Here is a 26,137-nt window from a genome sequence, read left to right on the forward strand (position 1 = left end):
GGCTGACGGGTGGCTGGCGATCGGGATTAGCTCCGCTCAGCTGTTTCGGGAAACGTTTGGGCTGAGCCAAGACACCTGCAGGGGACTTTTATCCTCTGGGCTGGAGCTCCTCCTTGCAGGGTGGGTGCAGCCATAGACTGGGGCTGGGGGGAGGAGCTTGGTGGGGCCAGGCCGCCCGAGGGAGGGAGGGAGGGAGTGGGCGGCCTGGCCACAGCCCACAGCAACTGGACTTTTGGCCAAGTTATGTTTCCTCGTCAGAACTCTTTGTACATGCACAGGCGTAGTCTGTCATTTCACTTGACAAATAACAGGGCTCAGCCTCCGGAGGCGACTGGCAGAGCGAGGAAGCTGGAGCTGGGTGTTCCGCATGGATGGCCCCACCTCACACTCTGCTTTGGCAGGAAGCACGGGGTGCCATCCCGGTGGCCCCGCTCCTGATTCTGGTGGGCACGGCAGCAAGGAAGCGAGACCCTCTGGACCCCTCACAACTACACAGTGGCGCTTCCTTTAAGAATCCCCCTGGCAGAACCCAGCGGTGTCCAGCAGGAGTTGGGAATTTTCAGTCTGGAGAAGAGGAGATTGAGGGGGGACAGGATTGCTCTCTCTAAGTACTTGAAGGGCTGTTGCTTAGAGGAGGGCAGGGAGCTGTTCCTGTTGGCAGCAAAGGACAGGACTCCCAATAATGGGCATAAATTATGGGCAAAAAGGAAAAAATTTGGAAAACTTTTTTACAGTGAGAGGAGTTCAGCAGTGGAATGGGCTTCCTTGGGAGGTGGTGAGCTCCCCCTCTCTGGCAGTCTTTAAGCAGCGGCTGGACAAGCACTTGTCAGGGATGTGCTAGGTTGACCCTGCATTGAGCAGGGGGTGGGACTAGATGGTCTCTGTGGCCCCTTCCAACTCTACCATTCTACATAGTCTGCAATAGAGCTGTGCAAAAACAAAAACAAAAAACAATCCTGTAAATTTCAGATTCGGGTTTTATTGGACCTGATTTTTTTCAGGAATCCCAAAAAATGCTGAATTCCCATACCGGAAAATATGGGGATTTGGCTTTTTCCCAGTTTTTTGAAAAACAGGTCCAATAAAGCCTAAGGGGCTTCCCGTGGCTCCTGGGGGGCATTTTTGCAGGTAGAGCCCCCAGATTTGCAGTGTGGCTGCAAGGGACTCTCCTTGCAAAAAAACCTGCCTCCTCCATTGAGATACATAGTGAAGTTCCCTCTAAGTCTGAATACAGCCACTTCACTATTTTCTATAGAGGAGGATGGGGCGACCCCTGCCAAACCCCATAAAATCGGATCCCCTGACCCAAACTTCACCAAACTTGAGGGTTCTTGCAAGGAGTGTCCCTTGCAGCTATACCGCAAATTTGGGGACTCCACCTGCAAAAATGCCCCCCAGGAGCCATGGAAAGCCAAAATAGGCAAATTTGGCTTTGCCTTTCTCCCCAGGCTTTGCCATTCGCTAAACTCGAACCAGAAATTTACCGAAATTGCTTTTTTCGGTATTTTTTTTGGTTTGGGTTTATTGATATGCAGACTCTGCAACACAGTTGTCCATTCCATTGTGAAGGGCATGGGGGGGGGGCGCCTTCATTGCTACATGGAAAGGTGGAGGGAGGGATCTGACTCTTGGCCAATCCAAGCAGCTTTGTTCAAGATGATGGGTGCTGGCGGAGCTCGTGAGAGGACAGGATGGGTCCCTTTGCCCTCCTCTGCTCTGTCTCCCTCTGAAGGTTATTTCTTTGATGCAAATATTTGTGTTTTTTTCTTAAGTGGCTGCTTCAGAAGGGATTTTAAAAGTATATTTTCAGCAGACTTTTCAGACAACTATCTCACAGCGTCTGATACCACTGCAGTCAGAGAGGCTCTGTCTTTAGGCTTACAAACTTTGGAGGGAAGGCACGGGAAGAGAGGGGCAAAGAAAACAGAAAGGCAGCTGATCTGAGAGATTCCCCCCTATCCAGCCAAGACCAGGCTGAGCTCCCCTCACTGGGGACCATTCCAGAAGGGGGCCCAGTTAGTCTGTAGCCACAAAACAAAGCAGGCCCCCAGAAGCACAGAAGAGGACCCCCATTCAGTCAACGCTTTTATCTTCACAGCAGAACAGTGGCTGGTTTAAAACAAGAGCCAACCAGAAGACGCATCCATTTATTCAGAGGGGGAGCACCTCCAAACATTGTTGATGCAAAGTAAGATTGACATAAAATCAAGATAAGCTGATACAACAGGCAGTTAGAGAGGTATAGCCAAAGATTGACTTCCGTAAAGAAGGGGCAAGAGATGCAAGATATGAGCCCCTAGAATGAGCAAGGACTCCTTCAGGGAGAGACCAAATGAGGCTGCAGAATGTAAGTTTTAATCCATAGTTCGCTTCAAGCCTACAGTAGATTGTACGTTGTGCCTGAGGAAGGCTTATTATTTCAAATATTCCCAAACTGAATCTATTATCCCCTCTTTATTGGTGGTGGACCCATACTGCTACACACTCTGCCATCTTTTTTACTTTCCTTTCCAGGATACAGGAGACTCTACCTGTTGAACAGCACCCATTCCTATTCGCCCACCTTCTTCCTTCTGGGTGTCCCTGGGCTACAAACCTTTCACGCCTGGCTCTCCATCCCCTTCTGCCTGGGGTACCTCATCGCCCTGCTGGGGAACTCCCCCATCCTCTTCATCGTGAAGACAGAGGCCAGCCTTCACCAGCCCATGTTCTACTTCCTCTCGGTGCTCTCGGCCATTGACCTGGGCCTCTCCACGTCCACCCTGCCCAAGATGCTGGCCATCTTCTGGTTTGGCCTCGGGGAGATCAGCTATGAGGCCTGCCTGACCCAGATGTTCTTCATCCACTCCTTCACGGGCATGGAGTCTGTCGTGCTGGTCTGCATGGCATTTGACATAGAGAGAGAGGGAGAGAACAACAGCCACGGTGCCAAGAACGCCTGGCTGTACTTCAGAGGCCGGCTGCACTGCAGAAGGGTGCTGCAGCACTTCGGCTCCTACGGGCGGCAAGAAGAGGAGCCCCCACCCCCCGGCCAGGTGAGCAGCTTGTTAGCAGTGTCTGGGCTGAGGCAGGGGGCTGTGGGCATCGGGCTGGGTTGAAAGGGTGGGGGTGGTCAGCCGGAGAGCTGAAGTTCCCTGACGGTTAAAGAATGCTACTGTGGAGACTGATAGAAGTGAAGCTGGGGGGGGGGGGAGAGACTGGGCTGAGTTCCCCTCATTGTCCCCCCCCCGTTGCAAATTGTCACCTTTTAGTGCACCTTTTCCACCAGGTGGATGTGAAAGAAGCTGGGGGAAAGCTGGTTTTTGGCAAGAAAATGGCACCAAGGAGGAAGAATGCTGGCTTCCCCCTTAAAGGGCCTTTTCATAGAATCATAGAGTTGGAAGGGACCACCAGGGTCATCTAGTCCAACCCCCTGCACAGTGTAGGAAATTCACAACTACCTCCCCCCCTCACACCCCCAGTGACCCCTACTACATGCCCAGAAGATGGCCAAGATGCCCTCCCTCTCAGGAACTGCCTAAGGTCATAAGAACATAAGAAAAGCCCTGCTGGATCAGACCCAGGCCCATCAAGTCCAGCAGTCTGTTCACACAGTGGCCAACCAGGTGCCTCTAGGAAGCCCCCAAACAAGACAACTGCAGCAGCACCATCCTGCCTGTGTTCCACAGCACTTAATATATTTGGCCTTCTCCTCTGATCCTGGAGAGAATAGGTATGCATCATGACTAGTATCCATTTTGACTAGTAGCCATGACTACAAGAGAATTACACACCCTTAAGGTTGACAATGAGGAAATTGAAATTGTTCAAGACTTTCTATTCCTTGGCTCCACCATCAACCCAAAGGGAGACTGCAGCCACGAAATCAGAAGGAGATTGAGACTGGGAAGGGCAGCCATGAAGGAGCTAGAAAATATTTTGAAGTGTAAGGATGTGTCACTGGCCACCAAGACTAGATTAATTCATGCCATTGTATTCCCTATTACTATGTATGGGTGTGAAAGCTGGACAGTGAAGAAAGCTGATAGGAAGAAAATAGATTCCTTTGAAATGTGGTGTTGGAGGAGAGTGTTACAGATTCCATTGACTGCCAAAAAAACAAATCAGTGGGTTATAGATCAAATCAAGCCTGAACTGACCCTAGAAGCTAAAATGACTAAACTGAGGCTGTCGTATTTTGGTCACGTCATGAGACGACAAGAGTCACTGGAAAAGACAGTCATGCTAGGAAAAGTTGAGGGCAGCAGGAAAAGAGGAAGACCCAGCAAGAGATGGATGGACTCAATAAAGGAAGCCACAGCCTTCAGTTTGCAAGATCTGAGCAAGGCTGTCAAAGACAGGACATTTTGGAGGACTTTCATTCATAGGGTCGCCATGACACACACATGAATACCACTCTCCTCCATGAACATGACCAGCATTGCTGACAGATGACCATCAGCTTGTGCTTAAACACCTCCAGGTGTCTAGGCAGAAAATCTTTCGATTTAATTGCAACCTGTTGGTTCTGGTCCGACCTTCTGGGGCAACAGAAAACAACTCGGCACCATCCTCTATGTGACAGCCCTTCAAGTACTTGAAGATGGCTATCCCATCTTCAAGTCAGGAAGGATCATCCCAGCACTCGACCTCCTTGTAATGCATCATTTGGTGATTGGCCGGGAGAGATGGGGCCGGCCAGTCTGAAAGGTGGCCGCACCCCCGCAGGTATGTTTGCCTGCACATGAACCCAGGTTAGGGTTGCCAACCTCTAGGTACTGATATAAAATTGTGCAATCCTAAGAAAAAAATCTCAGTACACTGCCACAACTTTCCTTTCAAATATATTTCTCTCTCTTTTTTTCTTTTCTTTCCAAAGTTTCTTAACTTGTCTTAACAATTTATACAACAACAAGGTTATAAGTTCCAATACAGTTTAACTTCACTATACAATTACTTCATTACACTTAATACCTTCTCAGAATCTTTAACATAAATGAGTACTCCTCGGGAACAACGAAATGCCGGCAGCTAAGTCCTTACTCGCAAGTAAGCAATATAAAGACAATGTTGTGAGGAACGCTGTACTCCGCACCACTTCCGCGGTCAGGTGATGTGGACTGGTCCAATCACAATGATGGAATCTCGTTCCTGCCGGTGTTTCTCTTTTGGCTGTAAAAAGCTGTGTATTTTGAATGTGGATCCATTCAATATTCATATACAGCATACAAAGATGTAACAAGATCCCGGTTGCCTCTTGTTTCGCATTGTGTATAAATAGCTTCTTCAGACCATGTATTAATATTCTGACTGCACCCTTGCAGTTCAAAGGAAGGACATAGAGAAGCTAATTATACGCCCCTCCAGACCCCCAGTCCCCTGGGACAGAAGAAGGTGGCCTTCTGCACCTCACAAGGAGGCTTTCTGGCTTCCCTGACAGCATCCTTGGGAGGGTCATTGCAGGATATGCGAAGCTTCTTTGGGGAAACGCAGGCAATGTGCTTGGGAGACAGACGGGTGCACCCTGGGGATTGTTGGACTCCAGTCACCACCAGGGGTCAGCCACAATCATTCCCCCTTTGTCTGGTGTGAGTTGGCCCCCCCTTGACAGCCTTGCATCCAGGGCTGCCCCCCCCCCCACTGAGCCACTTCCCGCTTGCCAGCTGTGCCCAGCTCTGCTTGTTCTCGCTGGGGGGGTCTTGCTCGGACGTTCTTTTCCAGTTCTGGGCACAGATGATGCAGCTTCCATAATTGCAGGATACGACCGGATCCTTCTTTTGCTGCTTCTGGGACAGAAATGTCCTGCTGCCGAGTGCGGGAGAGGGGCGGGTCTGAGCTGCCAGTCTGAGCTGCCAGGCTTCCAGGTAGCACCGGGACCTAAGCAAGTCAGGGCCCCACGTGGCCTGGGCAGCTGGGCAGGGCCCGTCGTGACGAAAAGCCCTGCCCAGGTTTTTTAAAAGCATTTTTACACTCAAGCTCAAATTTGAGGGAGCTCCATTGGCCCCACAAGTTAGAGACAAGACATATGTCATTTCCTTCCGTTTAGCTGGAGCGGTGGAGTCTGAGCTGGAGAACCAAGTGTGATTCCCCCCCCCCCACTCCTCCACACGAGCGGTGGAGGCTAATCTGGGGAACCAGGTTGGTTCCCCCAATCCTCCACATGAAGCCAGCTGGGTGACCCTGGGCTAGTCACAGCTCTCTCAGCCCCACCTACCTCACGGGGTGTCTACTGTGGGAGGGGAAGGGAAGGAGATTGTAAGCCAGTTTGATTCTTCCTTAAGTGGTAGAGAAAGTCGGCATAGAAAAACCAACTCTTCTTCATCTATAGCTGCCAAGTCGGTGTCATCTCCCTGGTTAAGAGTTACTCACTGGGATGATCAAAGACCCAGAGTCCCCCCCCCTTTCCCCCTGCAGGAGCAGAAAGGCCCTTCTTCCACTCATGCCAGCTGGGGAGGGGATTTCCCAGGACAGGGGTGCCCCTGTTGGTGTTTGGAAGAAGTATCAGACACCTCAGCGGCGAGTGAATACAGCAGAGTCAGCACGTAGTATAAAAGTGCTATTTTATTATACAGTGACAAAATGCTACGCAAAGCATCTACTTCTCACAACCCACACCCCAATACATATATGATACACTTATATACATATCTGGCATAGTCTCCCAGCCAATCAACTGTTGGCTGCCTTGTCTCCAGGACCATCTAGCTCAGTCCAGTACAAGCCAGTTTTTCTGCTCAGTCATTGAGCTGTCATGTGACACCACCAATCACCTGGCTGTCACTTAGATCTTTTACATCTTTTACATCTGCTTGCCATGTGCAGTCTTACATGTCAACACTCCTCCTAGACTGACATTGCAAGCCCCAATGAATCCCGAAATTTCACAAATTTCTCCACTGGTAAACATTTAGTAAAAACATCAGCAATGTTGTCACTTGAAGCACAATGTTCCAGTTTTATAAACCCATTGTTCACCGCTTCCCTGACATTGTTGTATCTTATATTGATATGTTTACTCCTAGTTCTGATGCCTAGGTCTCCTGCCAACTGCTGCGCTGCTGTATTATCACAAAATACCCTTACAGGCAGACTCCATTGCAGGTTTAAATCTTTAACCAGTTGTTGTAGCCACTCCAACTGTATCTCACAGTCACTAATGGCTGAGTATTCAGCTTCACACGTACTTGTGGAGACGTGAGTTTGTTTCAAAGACTTCCACATGATGAGGGCCCCATGCAGATACACTGCATACCCTGTAGTGGATTTCCCGTCTTCCCTGTCTCCCCAACTAGCATCACTGTAAACCGTGACTGGCTCCTCCTCATCAGCTTTGAGTTTTAATTTAGCTGAAGAAGTGCCCTTCAGATACCGCAGCACTCTCTTTGCTGCTATCCAGTCTTTTTCATAAGGACAAGCACACCTTTGACACAATAAATGTACAGCCATACAAATATCAGGTCTAGTCCAACAAGACAAGTATAGCAATGACCCCACCAGGGACTGATATAATACCTTGTTGTGGAACTCTTGTCATCCACCTCCCGGGCATACCCTGTTGTCATGGGGGTATCGGTGCACTTGGCTTCTGCCATTCCAAATTTCTTTAGAAGCTGTTCAATTTTCTTGGTTTGGTTTAATTCAAAACACCCCTCTGAGTCTCTGGTTATTTCAACCCCCAGACAGTTTTGAATATTCCCCAAATGCTTCATTTTGAACACACTCCCAGCAGCCTGTTTGAACCACTGCAATTGTTCCTCTGTGTGGAACATCAGGCAGATATCGTCCACATAAACCACGAGCACACATTCCGTGTCACCCACGCATTTAGTGAACATGCAAGGATCTGCCACACCTTGCTTGAAACCTAGTTTGATTAAGGCCTTGCTAAGGCATTGTGACCATGCCCGAGCACTTTGTTTTAAACCATAGATGGCCTTATGCAGTCTCAGCACTCCCAGCTCATCTTTGCTTGCAAACCCAGGAATTTGTTCCATATACAATTCCTCGCTCAGATTTGCATTCAGATATGCAGTTGTAAAATCAAAATGATGCACCTGCATACTGTCCCTTGCAGCCTTGCACAGTGCAGCTTTTAAAGACTCTGATTTTACAGTCAGGGCAAACACCCCGTCAAAATCCTGTCCCTCCCTCTGAGAATAACCCTTGGCCACTAACCTGGCCTTCCTAAGGATTTTCCCATTAGGCAGATATTTGACTTTGTATAGCCACCTGCACCCAATTGCTTTCTTTTGATCAGGCAGGTGAGTCAGGGAAAATACCTTATTATCCTGGAGAGAGTCATACTCTGACTTCATGGCTTCAAGCCAACCCTCTTTCTTTCCCTTCTAGCAACAACACCTCCTGGTAACTTTGTGGCTCCTTCACATACACATGATTAACATCATTTGTTTCAAAACCATATCTTACAGGAGGAACTCCCTTGTTGCTCCTGCTTGACACTCTAGGCACAGACCTTCTGTGTCGGGCTATGACATAATCATGGTATTTCTATGAACATGTGCAGAATTAATTCCATATAGAGCTTAAACACATCATGCAAACTGAGCCACTATAGAGGATTGTGTAATGTATAATGAAAGTCTGTGTCATGCTGACAGGCTAGCTCTGTGTCAGGCTGACAGACTACTCTCAAGGTTAGCTCTATCAAAGCTAACTACTAAAGTTACTCTGGCTTTGTCCTTGAAGGGGGCAGAGCTGAGCACCTTCCCTTGAAGGGGCAGCGTAAAGCACTTTGTCCATAAAGTGTGCAAAAGTCACCTTTCTGACTCAGCTGTCGGATGTCAGAATCTCAAAGGCCTTTTCAAGGTCTCAATAGCTGAAACTGTGCTATTGAGGCATTTAAGTTCTCTTAAAGATAAGAGTAACAGGCTTACTTGCTCTTCTGTAATCTGCCCAAGGCTGTCAGTTACTAAAAGATGTTACACAATGACCAAATGTAAACAATGACTCTTTGCAAGTGACAATGTCAGCTATAATTGTGTTTCATGAGTTATATAGTTAAACGTTGTGCTACAGATTTCTAAGTAGTCTCATTTAATGCGTATTGTCCTATCGAAGAGGATGGTATAGAAATTAAATATGTAACGTGATCATGTACCTAAGAAATGAGTATTTATACTTTAGGCACAGAGGAATGAAAGGGAAGGATGTCCATATTTGGACAATAAGATATCAGAGGACAGGAGCAGATGCCACTAAGCTCCTGGTATCTGATAAGAGAGAATAAAGGTACCCTTTTGAAGGATAAGGAAGAGGGGATAAAGGAACACTCTTAATGGGTCTAGAAACAGCATAAATACAGCTGCAGAACAGCTAGCACTTTAAGAGTGTTATGACTGACAGACTGCAGCTGTCTGGAATGACACTTCTCCATCTCAAAAGGCTTGAGATGTAAAACATTGAAACTCTGTCCTTGCGTGGACAATAGTTCTCAGAGATATCTTGAAGTATCAAGATCTGGATATTTCAACATATCTTACTTACAGTCTTCTTGTGAGACTGCTCTATTCCTAGAAGAGGATAGAGACCCTTAGAATTCCTATTTTTTGAATGGGAATCTAAGTGCAGTGATTTTTCCATGTATTGGAACACTGAGAGTCCATCAGATTTATGGATTCTTACAAACTAAGCCTATTTGGCTTACCAGTGCTAAGAAGCATCCTGAACACAGGGCTAATAGCTAGACCTCTGAGATTGTGTCAGAACGTCCTCTACTTAACAGAGGGACTTCTGAACCTCCTCAGAGCAAGAGACCAGAGAAGGGAAAGGAGGCTCTCTGTACTCTGTGAGATATGCACAATGCACATACACAGATTGGCACAGTCAAAGAGACTGTAAACAGCTTTAAGCTAACACATAGTATTTATATATTCAGCATTGCTGTCTAAAACTAGAAAGAGCATGCATAGCATGTACATACACAATGCCTGATCTTAATGATGATCAGTTAAGAATATTAATAGAAGTCTTTAAAGGATTCAAGACTTAGCAAATACAGATACTCTGGGATAACTTCATATGTTCTCATAGAGCTTAGATTCTTAAAGGACTCCAGATGACACAGATGACACAGCAAGGTATAGTGTGTCTTCTGTACAGAAATGTTATGATGTTTTGAATGATTTAAGTTAGGATGCTTCTAACCAAATCTTTCTTCAAAGAATTAACCATGTTTTGACAGGATTTCTGTAACCTTATATTCTGAATGAAGGTGCATTGCACTAAGGATACTTTATGAGTATATTCTGACTAAAATACTCCTTTATGGAGGCATAGAGAATGTGAATGATTACTTGCTACATAAACATGTTTAAGACTAATGATGTCTATCCTTATATGATATTTTAAGGCTTTGCAACCAAAAAGCATATATTATATAATGTAAATAAATGTGTTTTTTATATACTTCTACTCTTGTCCATTATTATAAATTTATTGGCGTGTTCAAGAGATGTCCTAGGAACAATAACAAGTTTCTAGGAACCGTTGATTCCGGTCTAGTGGTGTCTCGCTGAATAAGATAACATATCCCTTCTCAGGAAGGGGTCCTTTCTAAGAGTGTAGGCACTTAACGGCCCGAACCGCGACACTTCCACCTTGTTCACTCTCTGATGGATCTTATCCCAATTACTATTTTCACAGAAATTGGCTGATCTGCTGTAACTCAGACAATTGTGTTCATTGGCAAACCTGTAGGCTTTCATGCCTGTTTGATACCCAAGGAAAGTGAGCTTTTTGGCTCTAGCTCCTCCTTTCCTTCTCTGGTTTAAAGGCACATTTACCCAGGCTTTCACCCCAAACACTCTGAGATAGCTCAGACTCGGGTCCTTTTTATACAGTGCCCTGTATGGGATATCATCTATGGATCTGGTCCAGATCCGATTAGAAATATAACAAGCTGCCTTTAAAGCCTCTGCCCAAAAAGTCATAGGCAGTTCTGCATCTCGCAGCATGGCATACATTTTTGTTTGCAACATCCCACCATGCCTTTCTGCAATACCATTTTCCTGAGGGGTTGAAACATTAGCCACCCTGTGTTGCACACCTTGTTGCTGCAACCACTTGGCAAATGCATTGGACATGTACTCGCCCCCAAAGTCTGTCTGTAAAGCACTTAGCTCTTGACCAAGCTGCTTCTGTACTCTTCTAGCCCAGTACTTGAAGGTCTCAAACACATCTGATTTCTTTTTGATGGGAAACACCCAGGTGAATCTGCTGTGGTCATCTGTTAAAATTAATGCGTACCGGTTCCCTGAATGGCTCTCTCTAAAAGGACCTATGACATCGCGATGACATAGCTTTAGAGCTCTTTCAGACCTTCTATCACTGTGTCTAGCCACTGGGTAGGCTTTAGATTTGACACTCTTACAGACCTCACAGTCTAGAAACCTTTCACACTTCTTCACTTTCTCTTTACCCAGTAGAGATAGTGTTTTATTTATTGCCTCATATCCAGAATGAGCTAGACGTCTATGCAATAAATGAATGCAGCTGTCATGCAAGCTTTGATTAAGTACTGTCTTAGCCTTCACATGAACATTCTCCACCACATATACATTATGACATAGCTTCCCTCTCAGAAGCACCTCTCCATTCTTTGCTATCTGGCATGAGTTTTCAGCAAAAGTCACAGTAAACCCTGCATTATCTAATGCACAGACACTTAGCAAATTTGTTTCAATAGTTGGCACACAAAGCACCTTTTTAAAGACATAGTCCAGTGCAGGGAACCTCACACTTCCCTCACACACCACATCTGCGTTGCTTCCATCAGCCAGGCTTACGTGCTTCAGGCTTGAATTGTGTGCTTCCTGTAATTGCTCCTTACTCTGACAAATGGTTTGTGAAGCTCCAGAGTCTAGGATCCACATGTCAGTAGAGTCATTAGTCTCTGTCCTCACTAATGACGCTGTCTGGCTTCTGGCTGCGCCTGCTGATGACTGCTCCCCTCGACTCTTTTTCTTGACGTCAGGGCAGTCGCGTTTTAAATGCCCTTTCTGACCACATAAAAAGCATCTTTTAACTTTTAAAGCCACATGTTGTAAATCCAACGACAGGTGCTTTTTCTCTGCAAACTTTTCCCTGTTAGCGCAGTAATCCGTCTTATCTTTTCCTCCCTCGGACCGGGCAGGCTTCCCAGATGCCGACGCAATCAATCTCTGCTCAAAATCCAACAAACGTCCAGCCGTATACTCCCACGTCTGCTGGCCTGTGTCCAGAGATTCCAAAGAAGTGATTAACATATTGTAATCCTCCGACAGAGAGCTTAATAGTATGAAGACCTTGTCTTCCTCCAACACAGCTTTCCCCCTCTGTTCCAGCATTTGGAAGCACTCTGCTAAAGAGTTCATGTGCAATCTCACTGGCGCTCCACTTTTCAAAACCGTCCAATACATCCTTCGGGTGATAGCCATCAAAGAGCCAGCTGTCTTTTGTACATAAACTTGTTTAAGGGAATTCCAAGCTGTTTTCGCCTTCAAAGCTCCCGTAATATAAACAAGCTGGTCGTCTGCCACGCTCAGCACTATGGTTGCTAGTGCCTTCTCATCTTTAATTACGTCTTGAGCTGTTTCTGGGTCTGGGAGGTCAGCTACATAATTCCACAACGCCTCTCTCTTGAGATAGTGCTGCATTCGCAATGCCCAGACCTCATAGTTGGTGGAGGTGAGCTTGTCCACAAGCAACGCTGTAGCCGCCTGTGCCATGTCGTCAGCACCCGGCACCTCAAGCTCTGTATCGCTCTCCTCCTCCGCCCCCGACAACTCACTGCCAGCAGATAGGCTCGCCTCCTCCTCTGCTCCCGACAATTCACTGCCAGCAGATAGGCTTGCCTTTTCCTCTGCTCCGTCTGAATTCACCTCAGACATTCACTCGCTCCCACTGCAGTCCACGGCACTTGTTCCACAGATAAACCTCTGTTCAGAACCTCCAGCACCTAGCGCAGTCGTTCTGGGCCCATAGCCCTGTTGGTGTTTGGAAGAAGTATCAGACACCTCAGTGGCGAGTGAATACAGCAGAGTCAGCACGTAGTATAAAAGTGCTATTTTATTATACAGTGACAAAATGCTACGCAAAGCATCTACTTCTCACAACCCACACCCCAATACATATATGATACACTTATATACATATCTGGCATAGTCTCCCAGCCAATCAACTGTTGGCTGCCTTGTCTCCAGGACTATCTAGCTCAGTCCAGTACAAGCCAGTTTTTCTGCTCAGTCATTGAGCTGTCATGTGACACCACCAATCACCTGGCTGTCACTTAGATCTTTTACATCTTTTACATCTGCTTGCCATGTGCAGTCTTACATGTCAACAGCCCCACCCCCTCCATGGTGCACATCCCAGGTACTTCTCAAGCCCCCCCCCCCAACCTTCAGGAGCAATAGGGGTGGTGGTGTCAAGACCAGGAAGCGTTTTTTTTTTTGGGGGGGGTTGCGTTTACCGAAAAATTCATGCCCATTATAATCTATGGGGAGTTTTTTCAAAGCTCCTTGGGGGGCATTTGTGCAGGCAGAGTCCCCAAATTTGCAGTGTAGCTGCAAGGGACTCCCTTTTCAGAGTTTGGTGAACTTTGGATCAGGGGGTCCAATTTTATGGGCCAGCAAAAGGGTTGCCCTTGTCCTCCAGGCATTTGTGAATGGAGCTGTCCATTGGTTTTCAGGTTCAAAAGTTCAGCATTGCTGAGGACTGGTGGAAAGAACCGATTCCAGGCTGGCGCCTCAAAGTCTGGGGTTTGCCTTAGTTTCTGGGTCACTTTGCATGATGTCCATGCAAATGAGCTTCCAAACGGAGGAAAAAGGCTTAAATGCAAGAGAAATAAGGCACGGAAAACATGCCTTTTGGTGGCAAATGTCATCCTGTGAGCAGTCCTTTATTGCGGTCATGAAAAATCTGATTCCAAGAGAATGGTGCGGGGAAATGATATCAGAGCCAGCCAAAGTCATGACCAAGACAGCTCATGTTAAGGAGATTGATCATCCACGTGGGTGAAGAAGTCTTCCTCAGAAGGCCCATGAGCTGCTGATGGAAACTAACCAGACAGGGTTCACCAGACAGGGGTGAGCCCCCGTCTTTTAAAGTGCAGAAAAGTTGGTCAGGCCAAGTTGGCTCCGATTACATGACCCCTACCTCACCAGTCAAAAAGAGAGAAAGAGAAAGGGTAGAAAGCACAGAGCCAATGCCTCTGAGCAAAGGTGAACAGCCAGACCTGAAAAACTGAATAGCTATTTTTCAGGAAACAACTATTCGGCTGTGGCTTTATCCTCAGGTTTTGGTATCCGGTAAACCCAAGTCCCAAAAATTACCGAAATGATTAATTTCAGGTTTATTTTCAAGTTTAGGTTTATCGATACGCACAACCCTAGTCTGGGGCCATTTATGCCTGGCTGTTTCCTCCGACTACTTTGGGGCTTTGCTTTGATTATGCTTGCATTTTCCAACCATTGGAGGTCGTCTCGCTCTTCCTGTACACTTCTGTGCGTTTTCCCAACATTTTCTGGATGCTGGCTAAGCACAAATCCAGAAAACACGGGTGAAAAGCGCGGAAATGCACGGGGAGATCGAAGCAACCTCTGAAGAAGAAGAGTTGCTTTTTATATGCCGATTTTCTCTACTTTTTAAGGAGAATCAAACCACCTACAATCTCCTTCCCTTCCTCTTCCCACAACCTTGTGAGTTAGGTGAGGCTGAGAGAGCTCTAAGAGATCTGTGACTAGCCCAAGGTCAACCAGCAGGCTGCATGTGTAGGAGTGGGGAAACAAGCCCTGGGGCTTGTCCTGCCCCACACAACAGGGAGAGTAGCCCAGCACTTGCCATGCCCCCCCAGCAGGCGGCAGTACTGAGCTGCTTGTGGCTCTCCGTGGTTCCAGTGGAGCAAATGAGAGATGGGAGGATTTGAGCCTCAGGAGAGCCCTTGAGATCATGAGCCAAGCGTGCTTGCTGAGAAGCCCGGCTGAACCTGGCCTCTCCCCCGGGGCAAAGAGGAAAGCATAAATGCACCTGAGAGTGAAGCGCATCTCTGTGCAGAGGCAGGCAGGACTTGGCCTCAGGACGGGCTGAACAGAAGTCACCTGTGCTGTAGCCAGGTAGGTTGGATAGCTTTGTACCAGTGGCTGCAGGGAGCTGAGATCCAAGCCAAGCTGAGGTCTTGATGCAGCCCTCAAACCTTCTCAGGTTGGTCGCTCTCTTCCTCCTCCTTTCTCTGACCTGTTTCCCTGATGATTTTCTGAAGGTGGGAAGCGTGTCCTTTCCAATGTGTTTCACTGCCCAGCTCATTGCAGGATCAGAAAACATTCTTTGGAACACTAACCTAATGTTCCCTCTTCCAAAGAAAGCCCCAACCCCTCACTTTGACCCCCTGGCCCTGCAATCGAAGGTTCGTTTCCACCCCCAACCCAAGAGCAAGCCAAGTTGCTTCCGACTGCATCAGACTCTTGGTCCTTTCAGCGTGCTCTGACTGGCAGCCTCCCTCCCTGTCAGAGAGTCTTTTCCAGTCCTGGTACCAGGAAACGTTTGACCCAGAGATGCCAGGATCTGAATACATGATTCCATTCACGGGTTCTATGACTGACCCACAGCTCCCCCCCCCCCACAGTTCAAGTCCCACTCCTCCATATTTGGATGGCTGCACACACTTTCTCTTTGCCTTTCTTTTGACAAGCTGCTCAGCCAGTTCTTTCCCCCTTCTCACACTGATCTTCTCCACCAGTCTTCCTTGTTATCCCAAAACTTTTATCCGGAGGCGCTGGCTTTCTTATAGCAAGGACTAAAGCCAGACGTGACTCTCTGGGTGTCTAGGGGTGGGCACGCGTGCCAAGCAGAACTAAGGGGCAGCCGGTCTGGTATCCTTCATGCTACTGGAAGGGATGCTGGGAACCAGCAAGCGGTGGTCTGGCCTGGGCTTCGGTGCCTTGTTCTCCAGAAGAGAAAACATTGCATGTGGGAGTGCAAGGGGGGGGTACTGCCCTCCCCAGTGTCCTTGGCCTGCATGTCATCATCAGAGTGTGAGAAGGGAGGCCGGAGTCAGCATAGTAGGGTGGCAGGGCAGGGCTGGGGGCTGGGTGCTGGGGGGTTGGGGGAGGTGGCCAGAGTCCTTGGTGAAGCTGAATTCAGGCCAGTGACTCTACAGGGGCCTCAGAGGCTGACCCAGAGATTGGCGCGAAAATAAAATATTTAGGCCGGGTGGCTGATTCTGCAAGCAGGGGACCTGAGCACAAAACTTGCATTCCTTGGAATGATTTTGTTGCAGATTTGCTTGGCAGCGGCTCGCCCAATCCAGCCCTCAGACGAACATCGCCATGGCCACCAACCACTCAGTCTTCGGCCCTCCAGCTTTCCTCCTGACGGGCTTTCCTGGGCTGGAAAAATCCCACGCCTGGATTTCTGTCCCCATCTGCTCCATGTACTTTGTGTCCATCGCTGGGAACTGCACCATCCTCTTCATGATCTGGACGGACCAAACCCTCCACGAGCCCATGTACTATTTCCTCTCCATGCTGGCGCTCTCGGACCTGGGCTTGTCTTCTGCCACCTTGCCCACCATGCTGAGCGTCCTTTGGTTCAACCACCGCCGGATCCACTTTGACGCCTGCCTGATCCAGATGTACTTCATCCACACCTTGTCCATCGCTGAGTCAGGCATTCTGCTGGCCATGGCCTTTGATCGCCTGGTGGCCATCCGCAACCCACTGAGATACACGATGATCTTGACCAATGACACCGTCATCAAGATTGGGCTGGGGGTTGCCCTCCGGGCTGCCTTCCTTGTCTTCCCTGCCTCCTTCCTCTTAAAGAGACTGCAGTATCACAAAGAGAATGTCTTGTCGTATTCCTTCTGTGTTCATCAAGATATCATGAAAGCTTCCTGCACAGACAGAAGAATCAACAGCATTTATGGCTTGCTGGTCATGCTCTCCTCCACAGCGGTGGATTCTCTGTTGCTTGTCCTCTCGTACATCATGATCCTGAAAACTGTCCTGGGTGTTGCTTCCAAGGAGGAACGTTTCAAGGCACTGAACACCTGCATCTCCCACATCTGTGCCGTCCTCACCTTCTACATCCCCATGCTTGGCCTCACTATGATCCATCGATACGGGAAGAGTGCTCCCCCCATCGCTTACATCCTCATAGCGAACATCTACCTGTTGGTGCCGCCTCTGATGAACCCGATCGTCTACAGCGTGAAGACGAAGCAGATCCGTGCACGGATACTCGGGAAGTTCCGGAAGATGACTGGGGCTTCACAATGACAGAATCTGAGCAATTAAAGTTGTGAGCTGGATGCGTTTTGTGAGATGCATTACAGTCATTGACCAGACTGGGGGCATTCTTGGAATCGAAATGTAGAAAGGTGGGGGAAATATTTCATACATAAATACTGACCAATGAGAAGGCGTAGAGAGGGAAAAGTTTCCTCTGAAACATCTCACGAAAGTGCCTGCAGATTGGGGAGGCTTCTCTGTTTCTAAACGCAAAGCTTGAAGGATTTGAGGCAACACAAGTATGAAAATTGCTTTGTCAGGGAGAGGCCAGCCAGATGAAAGTAAATCACAACCTGTGGACATGTCTTTGGTGAAAAACAGAGTTGGGCTGGTATGGTGATGCTGCACGCAGGTCCCCTGCTCACCCTCTGCTGGAGGGCTTGTGCTCGTTCGGAATTGAGCTCACTGGTTTATCGCAGATGAGACGGGCCCATCAGTTTCCGAGCAGGAGAGCAGTAAGTAAAAGGAATGTGGAGTTCTGCCTGTCTATTTAGAATCAATATAAGACGCCACGCAGGCATAGCAGCAGCTATGATATTACTCCTCTTTTCTTGTTGAGTTTCCCAGTTGAATGAGAGTTCAGGCAGTTTTTAACTGTAATTCAACTCTGGTGCTTAGATCTACCTTCATTTTGGACACTGAGTTGTAACAGTTACATAAAAAAAATAGATTGATTGCTTTTTGATGGAGATTTGAGAACTGAGATTGGGCTTCTTATCTTGCTATATCAGAAGTATCTCAGATGCACCTGCTGATTGGCTTATTTGTACTTATGTTACTTATCTCCTATTTAGTTATAAGCAATCAGATATCTAGGTATAAGCACATGATTGTAATAGATCAGATTTAGAGAAAGATATGATTGACATTTTTTCTATAAACATGCCCTCTTTTGACAAGCAAATCAGATTTCTCTGGCTGGAAGTCTCAGAAGAATAGGTGAGATCTCTAGGTGAGATTTTGGGTAACCTGGGCTTTATTTTTTGATAATCCCTAAAAGCAATGAGAAAAAAGCTGAAGCCTGATTTGTTTTATAAAACTATTATTTGCTATGATATGATTAAGCAATGTGGAAACTTTGATAATTTTAGCATGTACTTCCACAGCAACTGTAGGGTTAACTTTTTCATGTCTGTAATTTTTTTTCTGCCTTGCTCAATATAAAAGAATATTTCCCTATCTCAATAAGAGATAAATGTTTCTGCAGGTGTTCTGTCTGGTTTGCTGGTTAATAGTTCAGAGAACTGAACCTTATTCCCGACTGTTTTGTATTATCAGAGTTAAAGGTCATAAATTACCTTTAATATGATAACTCTGCTGCTAATCACTTTTGCACAGGCAGAGACTTAAAATTGTTTAGTACAGATCCTCTTATAGGATGCGGGAGGGAATCTCTTGTTGCTCTTGCTTCTGAGCAGTTCTTGTTCCACACTGATGGAAACTACAGCCAAGAAAGCAGGTTGGGAGCTTGAGGGTGTTTGTGGACTCAGCCTGGCTACTTGAAATGCTGGGAGCCCCGTCCATCAGCCACATCCGCTTTGCCAGCTTTGGCCCTTCTTGGACCCTCAGGTGTTCCGGCCATGCCCATCCATATGGTTGTCAGATGAACACATGAAGCTGCCTTATACTGAATCAGAGCCTTGATCCATCAAAGTCAGTATTGTCTACTCAGACTGGCAGCAGCTCTCCAGGTTTTCAGGCGGAGGTCTTCCACATCACCTACCTGCCTAGTCCCTTTAACTAGAGGTGCCAGGGATTGAACCTGGGGCCTTCTGCATGCCAACCAGAGGCTTTACCACTGAGCCACGGCCCCAACACATGAAGCTTCCTCGCGCTGAATCAGACCTTTGGTCCATCAAAGTAAGTATTGTCTACTCAGACTGGCAGGAGCTCTCCAGTGTCTCCGGCAGAGGTCTTTCTCATCACCTACTTGCCTGGACCCTTTAACTGGAGATGCCAGGGATTGAACCTGGGACCTTCGGCATGCCAAGCAGATGCTCTACCACTGAGCCACAGGCCCTCCACTTGGGTGTGGCATTGCGCTGCCCTTGAAAACCACCCAGAAACGCCAGCTGATTCCTACTGCGGCATCCTGATTATTTTCAGGGCCAGGCTGATGGGAACATATGCCCCCCCCCAACCTTAAGACACCTACCCTGGCTGCCACTTTGTTTCCGAGTTTGATTCATGGTTCTAGGTACGACCTTCAAGACTTCTGTGGCCTCGGACCCACAAGGACTCTCTCTGGGAATGTCCCCACGCATCAACGGCAGCCTTCGGGCTGCTACCTGCTGGCTGTCTCCCCCCCCCCCTACCCCAGGACAGTTTGCCTGGCATGAAGCAGGCCCCAATCCTTTCCCACTGCAATGAGATGGAGGTGAGGGAGAGGTCATCTTTAGAAATGTTTAGGAGGTGGTGGAAGGCCATTTGGTTTGCCAGGACTTTTGTGGTATGTAGACTCACCCCCCATTTTATAGGCTTTAAGTGGTAATGTTTTCACTGTGACTTATGAGCCACGAGGAAACGAGGGATGCAAATATTTAAACAAACAATAAATAGTTATTTTAAGCCCTGTTGTGTAGTAAATGTTTTTTTCCCTTGTGCAAAAGGGCTGGTATAAGGAACTCAGACCTTTATTAAAATATCAGCTCTCATGAGCCTCTTCTGCTGATGTCTTTTTTTCCCCTTTTCTGGGTGGGGGGGGCCGGTATGTGTTTGTGAGGGTACTGATGAAGATTTTGAGGGACCCACACATTCCCCTCCATCATTTATACCTGTTGATTCTCAAAGTGTTGAACATCCACCAGTTTTAACTCTTGAGATTCGTTATAATTGTCATTATTATTCGTTTAATTTAATAAAACATATAATCTGTAGTATGCAGACCCAAGGACAATACCCATTTACCAGAACTGGTTCACAGGACCCAACCCGTCAAGACAAGCTAATATGCTGTTCATCTGAAGATGCATTTATTGAACCGGTGATTCACTAGGATGAATTTCACGCAATTACGTATCCAGTGGTTCTTGTGCACTAAAGTGAGCGCTTTCATGCCCTTTTCAAAGTGAATAATCATGCGACTGAAGAAGCTTGCTTTGAAATGGGATTTTACCAGATTCCCCTCTAGCGATTTGCTTTGCTGTTCGCTTTAAATGTCTGTTTGATATCTGATTAATGACTTCAGATTGCACATCTATGAGTGACCCTGTTTCTGCGTGCTTCACAAAATATATATAGATGCTTGCACTAATATATAGTTGTATCTAGATTCTTTAATTAAACATATATGTTGTTGTTATAATTGGTATGTGGAATAGCACAATATTTTTACATAATTACTTTATGTTATAATTACACATTGTATGTCATGCTGTTATATCCATTTAGTCATTAGTGGCCTTGTTTTTCCAACCTGGAGGGTGGGAAAGCCCCCCCTCCTGGGTCAGATGTTGCAGTGCTCTTCTGACATGTTTCGCTCATGGTTTAATCTGGGGAACCGGGTTGGTTTCCCCCACTCCTACACATGAAGCCATCTGGCTGACCTTGAGCTAGTCACAGCTCTCTCAGCATCACCTACCTCACAGGGAGGGGAAAGGAAGGTGATTGTGAGCCTGTTTAATTCTTCCTTAAGTGGTAGAGAAAGTCGGCATATAAAAACCAACTCTTCTCCTTCTTCCTCTTCTTCTTTTCTTCCTTTCAAGCCTTCTCCCTTTGTGACTGAACATGACATTTTGTTTGGCCGCATAAAATAAACCTAAACTAATTTTTTCTTCACAAATGAGGAGTGCCTTTTTGAGGCTCATAGTTGTAGGGTTGAGCTGGATATAAACAGACAGGCCGGGTGCTGTTGGTGAAATGAGGATCTGGGACTCCTGGGTTCAAACCCCTGCTCAGCCAGGGAGCTCTGTGGGTGCCCTTGGGCCAGCCACACTCTCTCAGGGGAGAGAACCCACACGCACCCCCCCAAGGTCTTTGGCAGAAGGGCAGGATAAAACGTACTTGATAGGTGGACATTGTGCAGTTTGCACCAAACAAGGCCACCAATAGCATTGTCTTGATGGGAAGGACCATCAAGTCACAGCCAACTTATGGCGATCCTGCAGGGTTTTCAAGACAAGAGACATCCCGAGGTGGTTGGCCAATGCCTGACTCTGCATAGTGACCCTGGACTTCCTTGGGGGTCTCCCATCCAAGTACAAACCAGGGCCGACCCTGCTTAGCTTCTGAGACCTGATAAGACTGGGCCAGCCTGGGCCATCCAGGTCAGGACAACATTGCCTTAGCCTAAACCAAGAACTGCCCTGTGGCCATTTTTGCTGCTGTCTGGAAGCATCTGAGCACCCCATGGAGAGGATCGGGGAGGCGGGAGCGCCCCTCTGACCGTGCTGTTCTGGCCTGGAAAAGAAATCACCCACGTAACCTCGGAAGTGGCCTCAGGTAACTAACTTCACACACACTGTCAATGGCAGGCATTGGTTTAATTCTTGGCACCCGGCATGAATACATTTCTGGAAGTGTTTTTTTTTTTTTTTTAAATTCAGCATTCTACAAAATGTTCCACTTCCTAAAGCCCCTGTGTTGCCCCCTCTGGTTGTCCCGCCCCACTTGCCCCTCGGCCAGGGGCTTTGTCACCTCCCTTGTGCAAGACAGATTATTAAAACCTCCTGATGGCAATGGAGGAAGAGCCCCTTGAGGTCCCACACGGCCCCGCTGCTGAGTCCTCCTCTGGCCCAGCTCCAGGACCTGAATTGCTTTGCGCACATCTTGTGTATGTGGGGAAGGGCGGTAGGGTTGCCAGGTTCCTCTTCTCAACCAGCGGGAGATTTTGGGGGCGGAGCCTGAAGAGGGCGGGGTTTGGGGAGGGGAGGGACTTCAATGCCATAGAGTCCAATTGCCAAAGCGGCCATTTTTCTCCAGGTGATCTGATCTCTATCGGCTGGAGATCAGTTGAATTAGCAGGAGTTCTCCTGCTCCTACCTGGCAGTTGGCAACCTTAAGGGGCGGGCATCTGCCAACTCTCAGCTTTGTCCATCGTGTTGCCAACTCCAGGTTGGGAAATTCCTAGAGATGTGGGGGTGGAGCCTTTGAGAGGGTGGGGTTAGGGGAGAGTCATCAGCTGAGTATAACGCCATAGAGTCCACCCTCCCAAGCAGCCATTTTCTCCAGGGAAACTGGTCTCTGTTGTCTGGGGAGCAGTTGCAATTTCAGGGGATCTGCAGATCCCACCGGAAGGCTGACAATCCTACAATAGCAGGCTAAACATGGGGAAATGTCTGACTCTGAAGGTTTGCAGAGGGGCAAGGCAACTGGCATCGGGGGGCAACAGAGGGCGGCAAGCCGGCTTGTCTGCCAAAGACTTCATCGTATTTATTTACAATCTGCTTTTCTCACTGAGACTCAAGGTGGATTATGCCAGGAACACCAACACAATCAACAGGATGAGACATCTCATCAGCAATGTGATAGGACTAGAATAACAGAAATGTGAAACAAAGCATGAAGATTAGACATCACGTATCACACAGTGCAGGAAAGGGTATTACAAAAGTAGGAACCCACACAGTGAGAGCAGGAGAATGCATGCAGCAAACAGATAATACACACTGAACACTGTGGTATAGGTCACAGTCCCATTCTCTTTATAAAAGCACTTGCGTGGCCCCTTTTGTTATTGTATTTTCTTTATAACAATTGCTCACTGGAATAATTCTGTTTTACGACGTTAGATAAGTGGCAGGAGCCTAGGAGCCTTCCTGACCTCGCAAGGGAGGCCATTCCACAGGGCGGGGGCCACCACAGAGAAGGCATGTGGATGGGCATTTATTTCTTTAATTTTTCTGTCCCCACCGCTGCAAGTAGCAGTGGGAAGAAAAGGTTGCCCACTGAAGACCTCCCGCCACGACAGGTGACCTGGGAGCTCTACACAAGGAGGACCTTCCCACCCAACCTCCAGCCTTACACAGATGCCGAATGTTTCAGCAAGGAGGCAAAAGAGGGTATTAAGTCAGTCTTGATGAAAGGAAGGAGGGAAAAGCTTAAAAGACGTGGTCAGAAAGGAACTCCTCCTGACAGAGAGGCTCCAGGGGATGAGAATGCTGCTCTGGGGAACTTCTCCGAGATATAACAAATGCTCTTTTTGCCCAAAGACTGACTGTGCAGCCTCTTCCGCTTGGAGAATTGTACAACAGTCTTTTCTTTCTTTCTTTTTTTAAGCCTCCAGACTGTCCTTTCTGACTAATGCATCTAAACCCCATTTTCAAGGCTAGAAGATATATTAAAATATTCTAATGATTTAATCAAAGAAGAAAAGGTGGCTGATCATCCCTAAGGGCAAAAGGAAATGATACTACAAAACCTAATCTTGATGACAGTCCCCAGTTCCGAAAAAGTGCCCAGAAAAAGGAAAATATTGAGTATGGAACAGAAGAGTATCTGCCGAACTAGAATTGGTCTGATCCGGTGGGGATTGTCTTATGTTCTGAGATAGAATATGAAACACTTTCCTCATAATCCATAACATGACCTGTTTGTAATGGGGGGGGGGATTAGAAATTCATGTACTGTGTCGAGGTGAAGCACATCCCCTCCCGTTAAATGCTCCCATTTCCCCTTATTTTGAGATGAGAACTCAGCACATCCTTCCAGCTGGCACTGACATGGGGCCCAGCCGTTCCCGAATCACTTTGGTCCTTGCTGCATAGACAATGGGGTTGAGCATGGGTGGGAGGAGCTGGTAGACATTGGCCAAGAGGATGAGGACGTGCCGCGGGATGCCATGGTCAAACCGATGGGCAAAGAAAGAGAACAAGGCTGGGGTATAGAACAGAAGTATGATGCAGAGGTGAGAGCTGCAGGTGCCGATCGTCTTAAGGCGGGCATCCTGTGACGGGAGCCGGAAGACAGCTTTGAGGATAAGGATATAGGAGACAGTGATAAGCACAAGGTCTAGGACTGGAGACAAGAGGGTGGTCGCAAATCCGTACCAGATGTTGATGGAGATGTCTGCACACGCCATCCGGGCGATGCCCATGTGCTCACAGTAGGAGTGGGGCATGACCCTATGCCCACAGTACGGGAGCCTTCTCAGGAGGAAGAGGGTGGGGAGCATCACGCAAAAACTCCTCACCAGAGCAGCCAGGCCAATCTTGGCAATCACCAGAGGTGTGAGGATAGCCGCATACCGCAGCGGGTCACAGATCGCAACATACCGATCAAAGGCCATGGCCAGCAAGATGGTGGATTCCGCAATGAAGCTGACGTGGGTGAAGAACATCTGGGCGAGGCAGGCAGTGTAGGAGATCTCCTTGGAATATGCCAGGAGGACACTGAGGGTTTTGGGGACCGTGGAGGTCGACAAGACCAGGTCGGCCACGGCCAGCATGGCCAAGAAGAGATACATGGGCTGGTGGAGGCTGCGCTCAGTCACAATGAGGACCAGTAGAGAAATGTTGCCCAGGAGCGCCAAGACGTACATCAGGCAGAAAGGGATGGCCATCCAGGCATGATATTCCTCCATCCCTGGGATGCCCACCAGGATGAAGGATTCAGGGTAGGAGCTGCTTAGGTTAATGGAGCTTGTGGCGTCCTCACGCATTTTGGGTTCTCCTTTCCTGTAGATCCCTTATTTGAAGAAGCAGAGGAGGGATTGTGGCCCCCTCATGTGGAGGTGGGAACCGGGTGGTTCCTGTGGAAGGGGAAAGGCAGCTGCAGGCAGGTGGGTGGCGGGCAGCAGGGTGGGGGTGGGGTCAGGCCCGGGTCTGTGCATTTGTGTCTCAGCTGGAAATGAAAAGCTTCTCTTTTGATCATCTTCAGCTAATTTGTTTCATTTCTGTAGCTGAATTTTGAAGGAACAGGTGGTTGGTTAGTAGCTTAATAATATCCTTGATATTAAAGACCGACAAGATTTTTGGGGTCTGAGCTTTCAAGAATCAAATCTCCCTTCATCGGATCTCTGATGTAGGGAGCTCTGACTCTCAACAGCTCATACCCTGGAAATCGTGTTGGTCTTCAAGGTTCTGCTGGACTCAGATGTTTCTACAGAAGTCCAACATGGCTGCCCACCTGCAACTCTCCTTGATACTGAACACATGAAACCACACGAAGCAGCCTTCTACTGAATCAGACACCCCCCCCCCCGGTCCATCAAAGTCAGTATTGTCTACTCAGACTGGCAGCATCTCTCCAGGGTATCAGGCAGGGGTCTTTCACATCATCTCCTTGCCTAGTCCCTTTAAATGGAGATGCCGGGGGTTGAACCTGGGACCTTCTGCATGCCAAGCAGAGGCTCTCCCATTGAGCCACAGCCCCTCCCCTATACTGAGATTAATACTGAGATGATCTGGTTTTGTGGATGTGTAATTGGACGATTTTCATTGTGAGCCACTTTGATCCTGAGCTGGGGAAAAGAGGGTGATACATCTTATGAAAAAAAAATGAGTGGTAAGGAGTAGCCAGGAGGCTTAATTTACATTCTTCCACATCCAAAGACCAAACAGGTCGGGGCTGGACGAACTGCATCCAAGGGTGTGCAAAGAACTGGCTGAAGTAATTTCAGAACCACTGGCAATAATCTTTGAGAATTCATGGAGAACAGGAGAAGTTCCAGCAGACTGGAGGAGGGCAAATGTGGTCCCCATCTTTAAAAAGGGGGGGGGGGGAAGAAATTCCAAACAATTATCACCCAGTCAGCCTGACATCAATAGCAGGTAAAATACTAGAGCAGATAATTAAACAGACAGTCTGTAAGCACTTAGAAAGAAATGCCGAGCTCACTTACAGTCAACATGGTTTTCTCAAAAACAGGTCATGCCAAACTAATCTCATATCATTTTTTGACAAAGTGACAAGTATGGTAGATGAAGGGAATGCTG

At 47.7% G+C, this 26,137-nt stretch overlaps 2 protein-coding genes across 2 annotated transcripts; one reads left to right on the forward strand and one right to left on the reverse strand.

Annotated features, from left to right (window-relative positions):
• Nucleotides 1-4,667: 4,667 nt before the first annotated feature.
• LOC130485558 (olfactory receptor 51G2-like) lies at nt 4,668-17,252 on the forward strand. The gene is made up of 3 exons (XM_056858774.1): nt 4,668-4,707; nt 5,701-5,791; nt 16,253-17,252. The coding sequence occupies exons 1-3, from the start codon at nt 4,668-4,670 to the stop codon at nt 17,250-17,252; spliced, it is 1,131 nt and encodes a 376-aa protein (XP_056714752.1).
• Nucleotides 17,253-23,895: 6,643 nt separating this feature from the next.
• Nucleotides 23,896-24,861, reverse strand: LOC130485559 (olfactory receptor 52B2-like). Its single transcript, XM_056858775.1, has one exon. The coding sequence runs from the start codon at nt 24,859-24,861 to the stop codon at nt 23,896-23,898; it is 966 nt and encodes a 321-aa protein (XP_056714753.1).
• Between the last annotated feature and the right edge of the window lie 1,276 nt (nt 24,862-26,137).

Source organism: Euleptes europaea, chromosome 12, assembly GCF_029931775.1.
Source record: "Euleptes europaea isolate rEulEur1 chromosome 12, rEulEur1.hap1, whole genome shotgun sequence".
Taxonomy (NCBI): Eukaryota; Metazoa; Chordata; class Lepidosauria; order Squamata; family Sphaerodactylidae; genus Euleptes; species Euleptes europaea.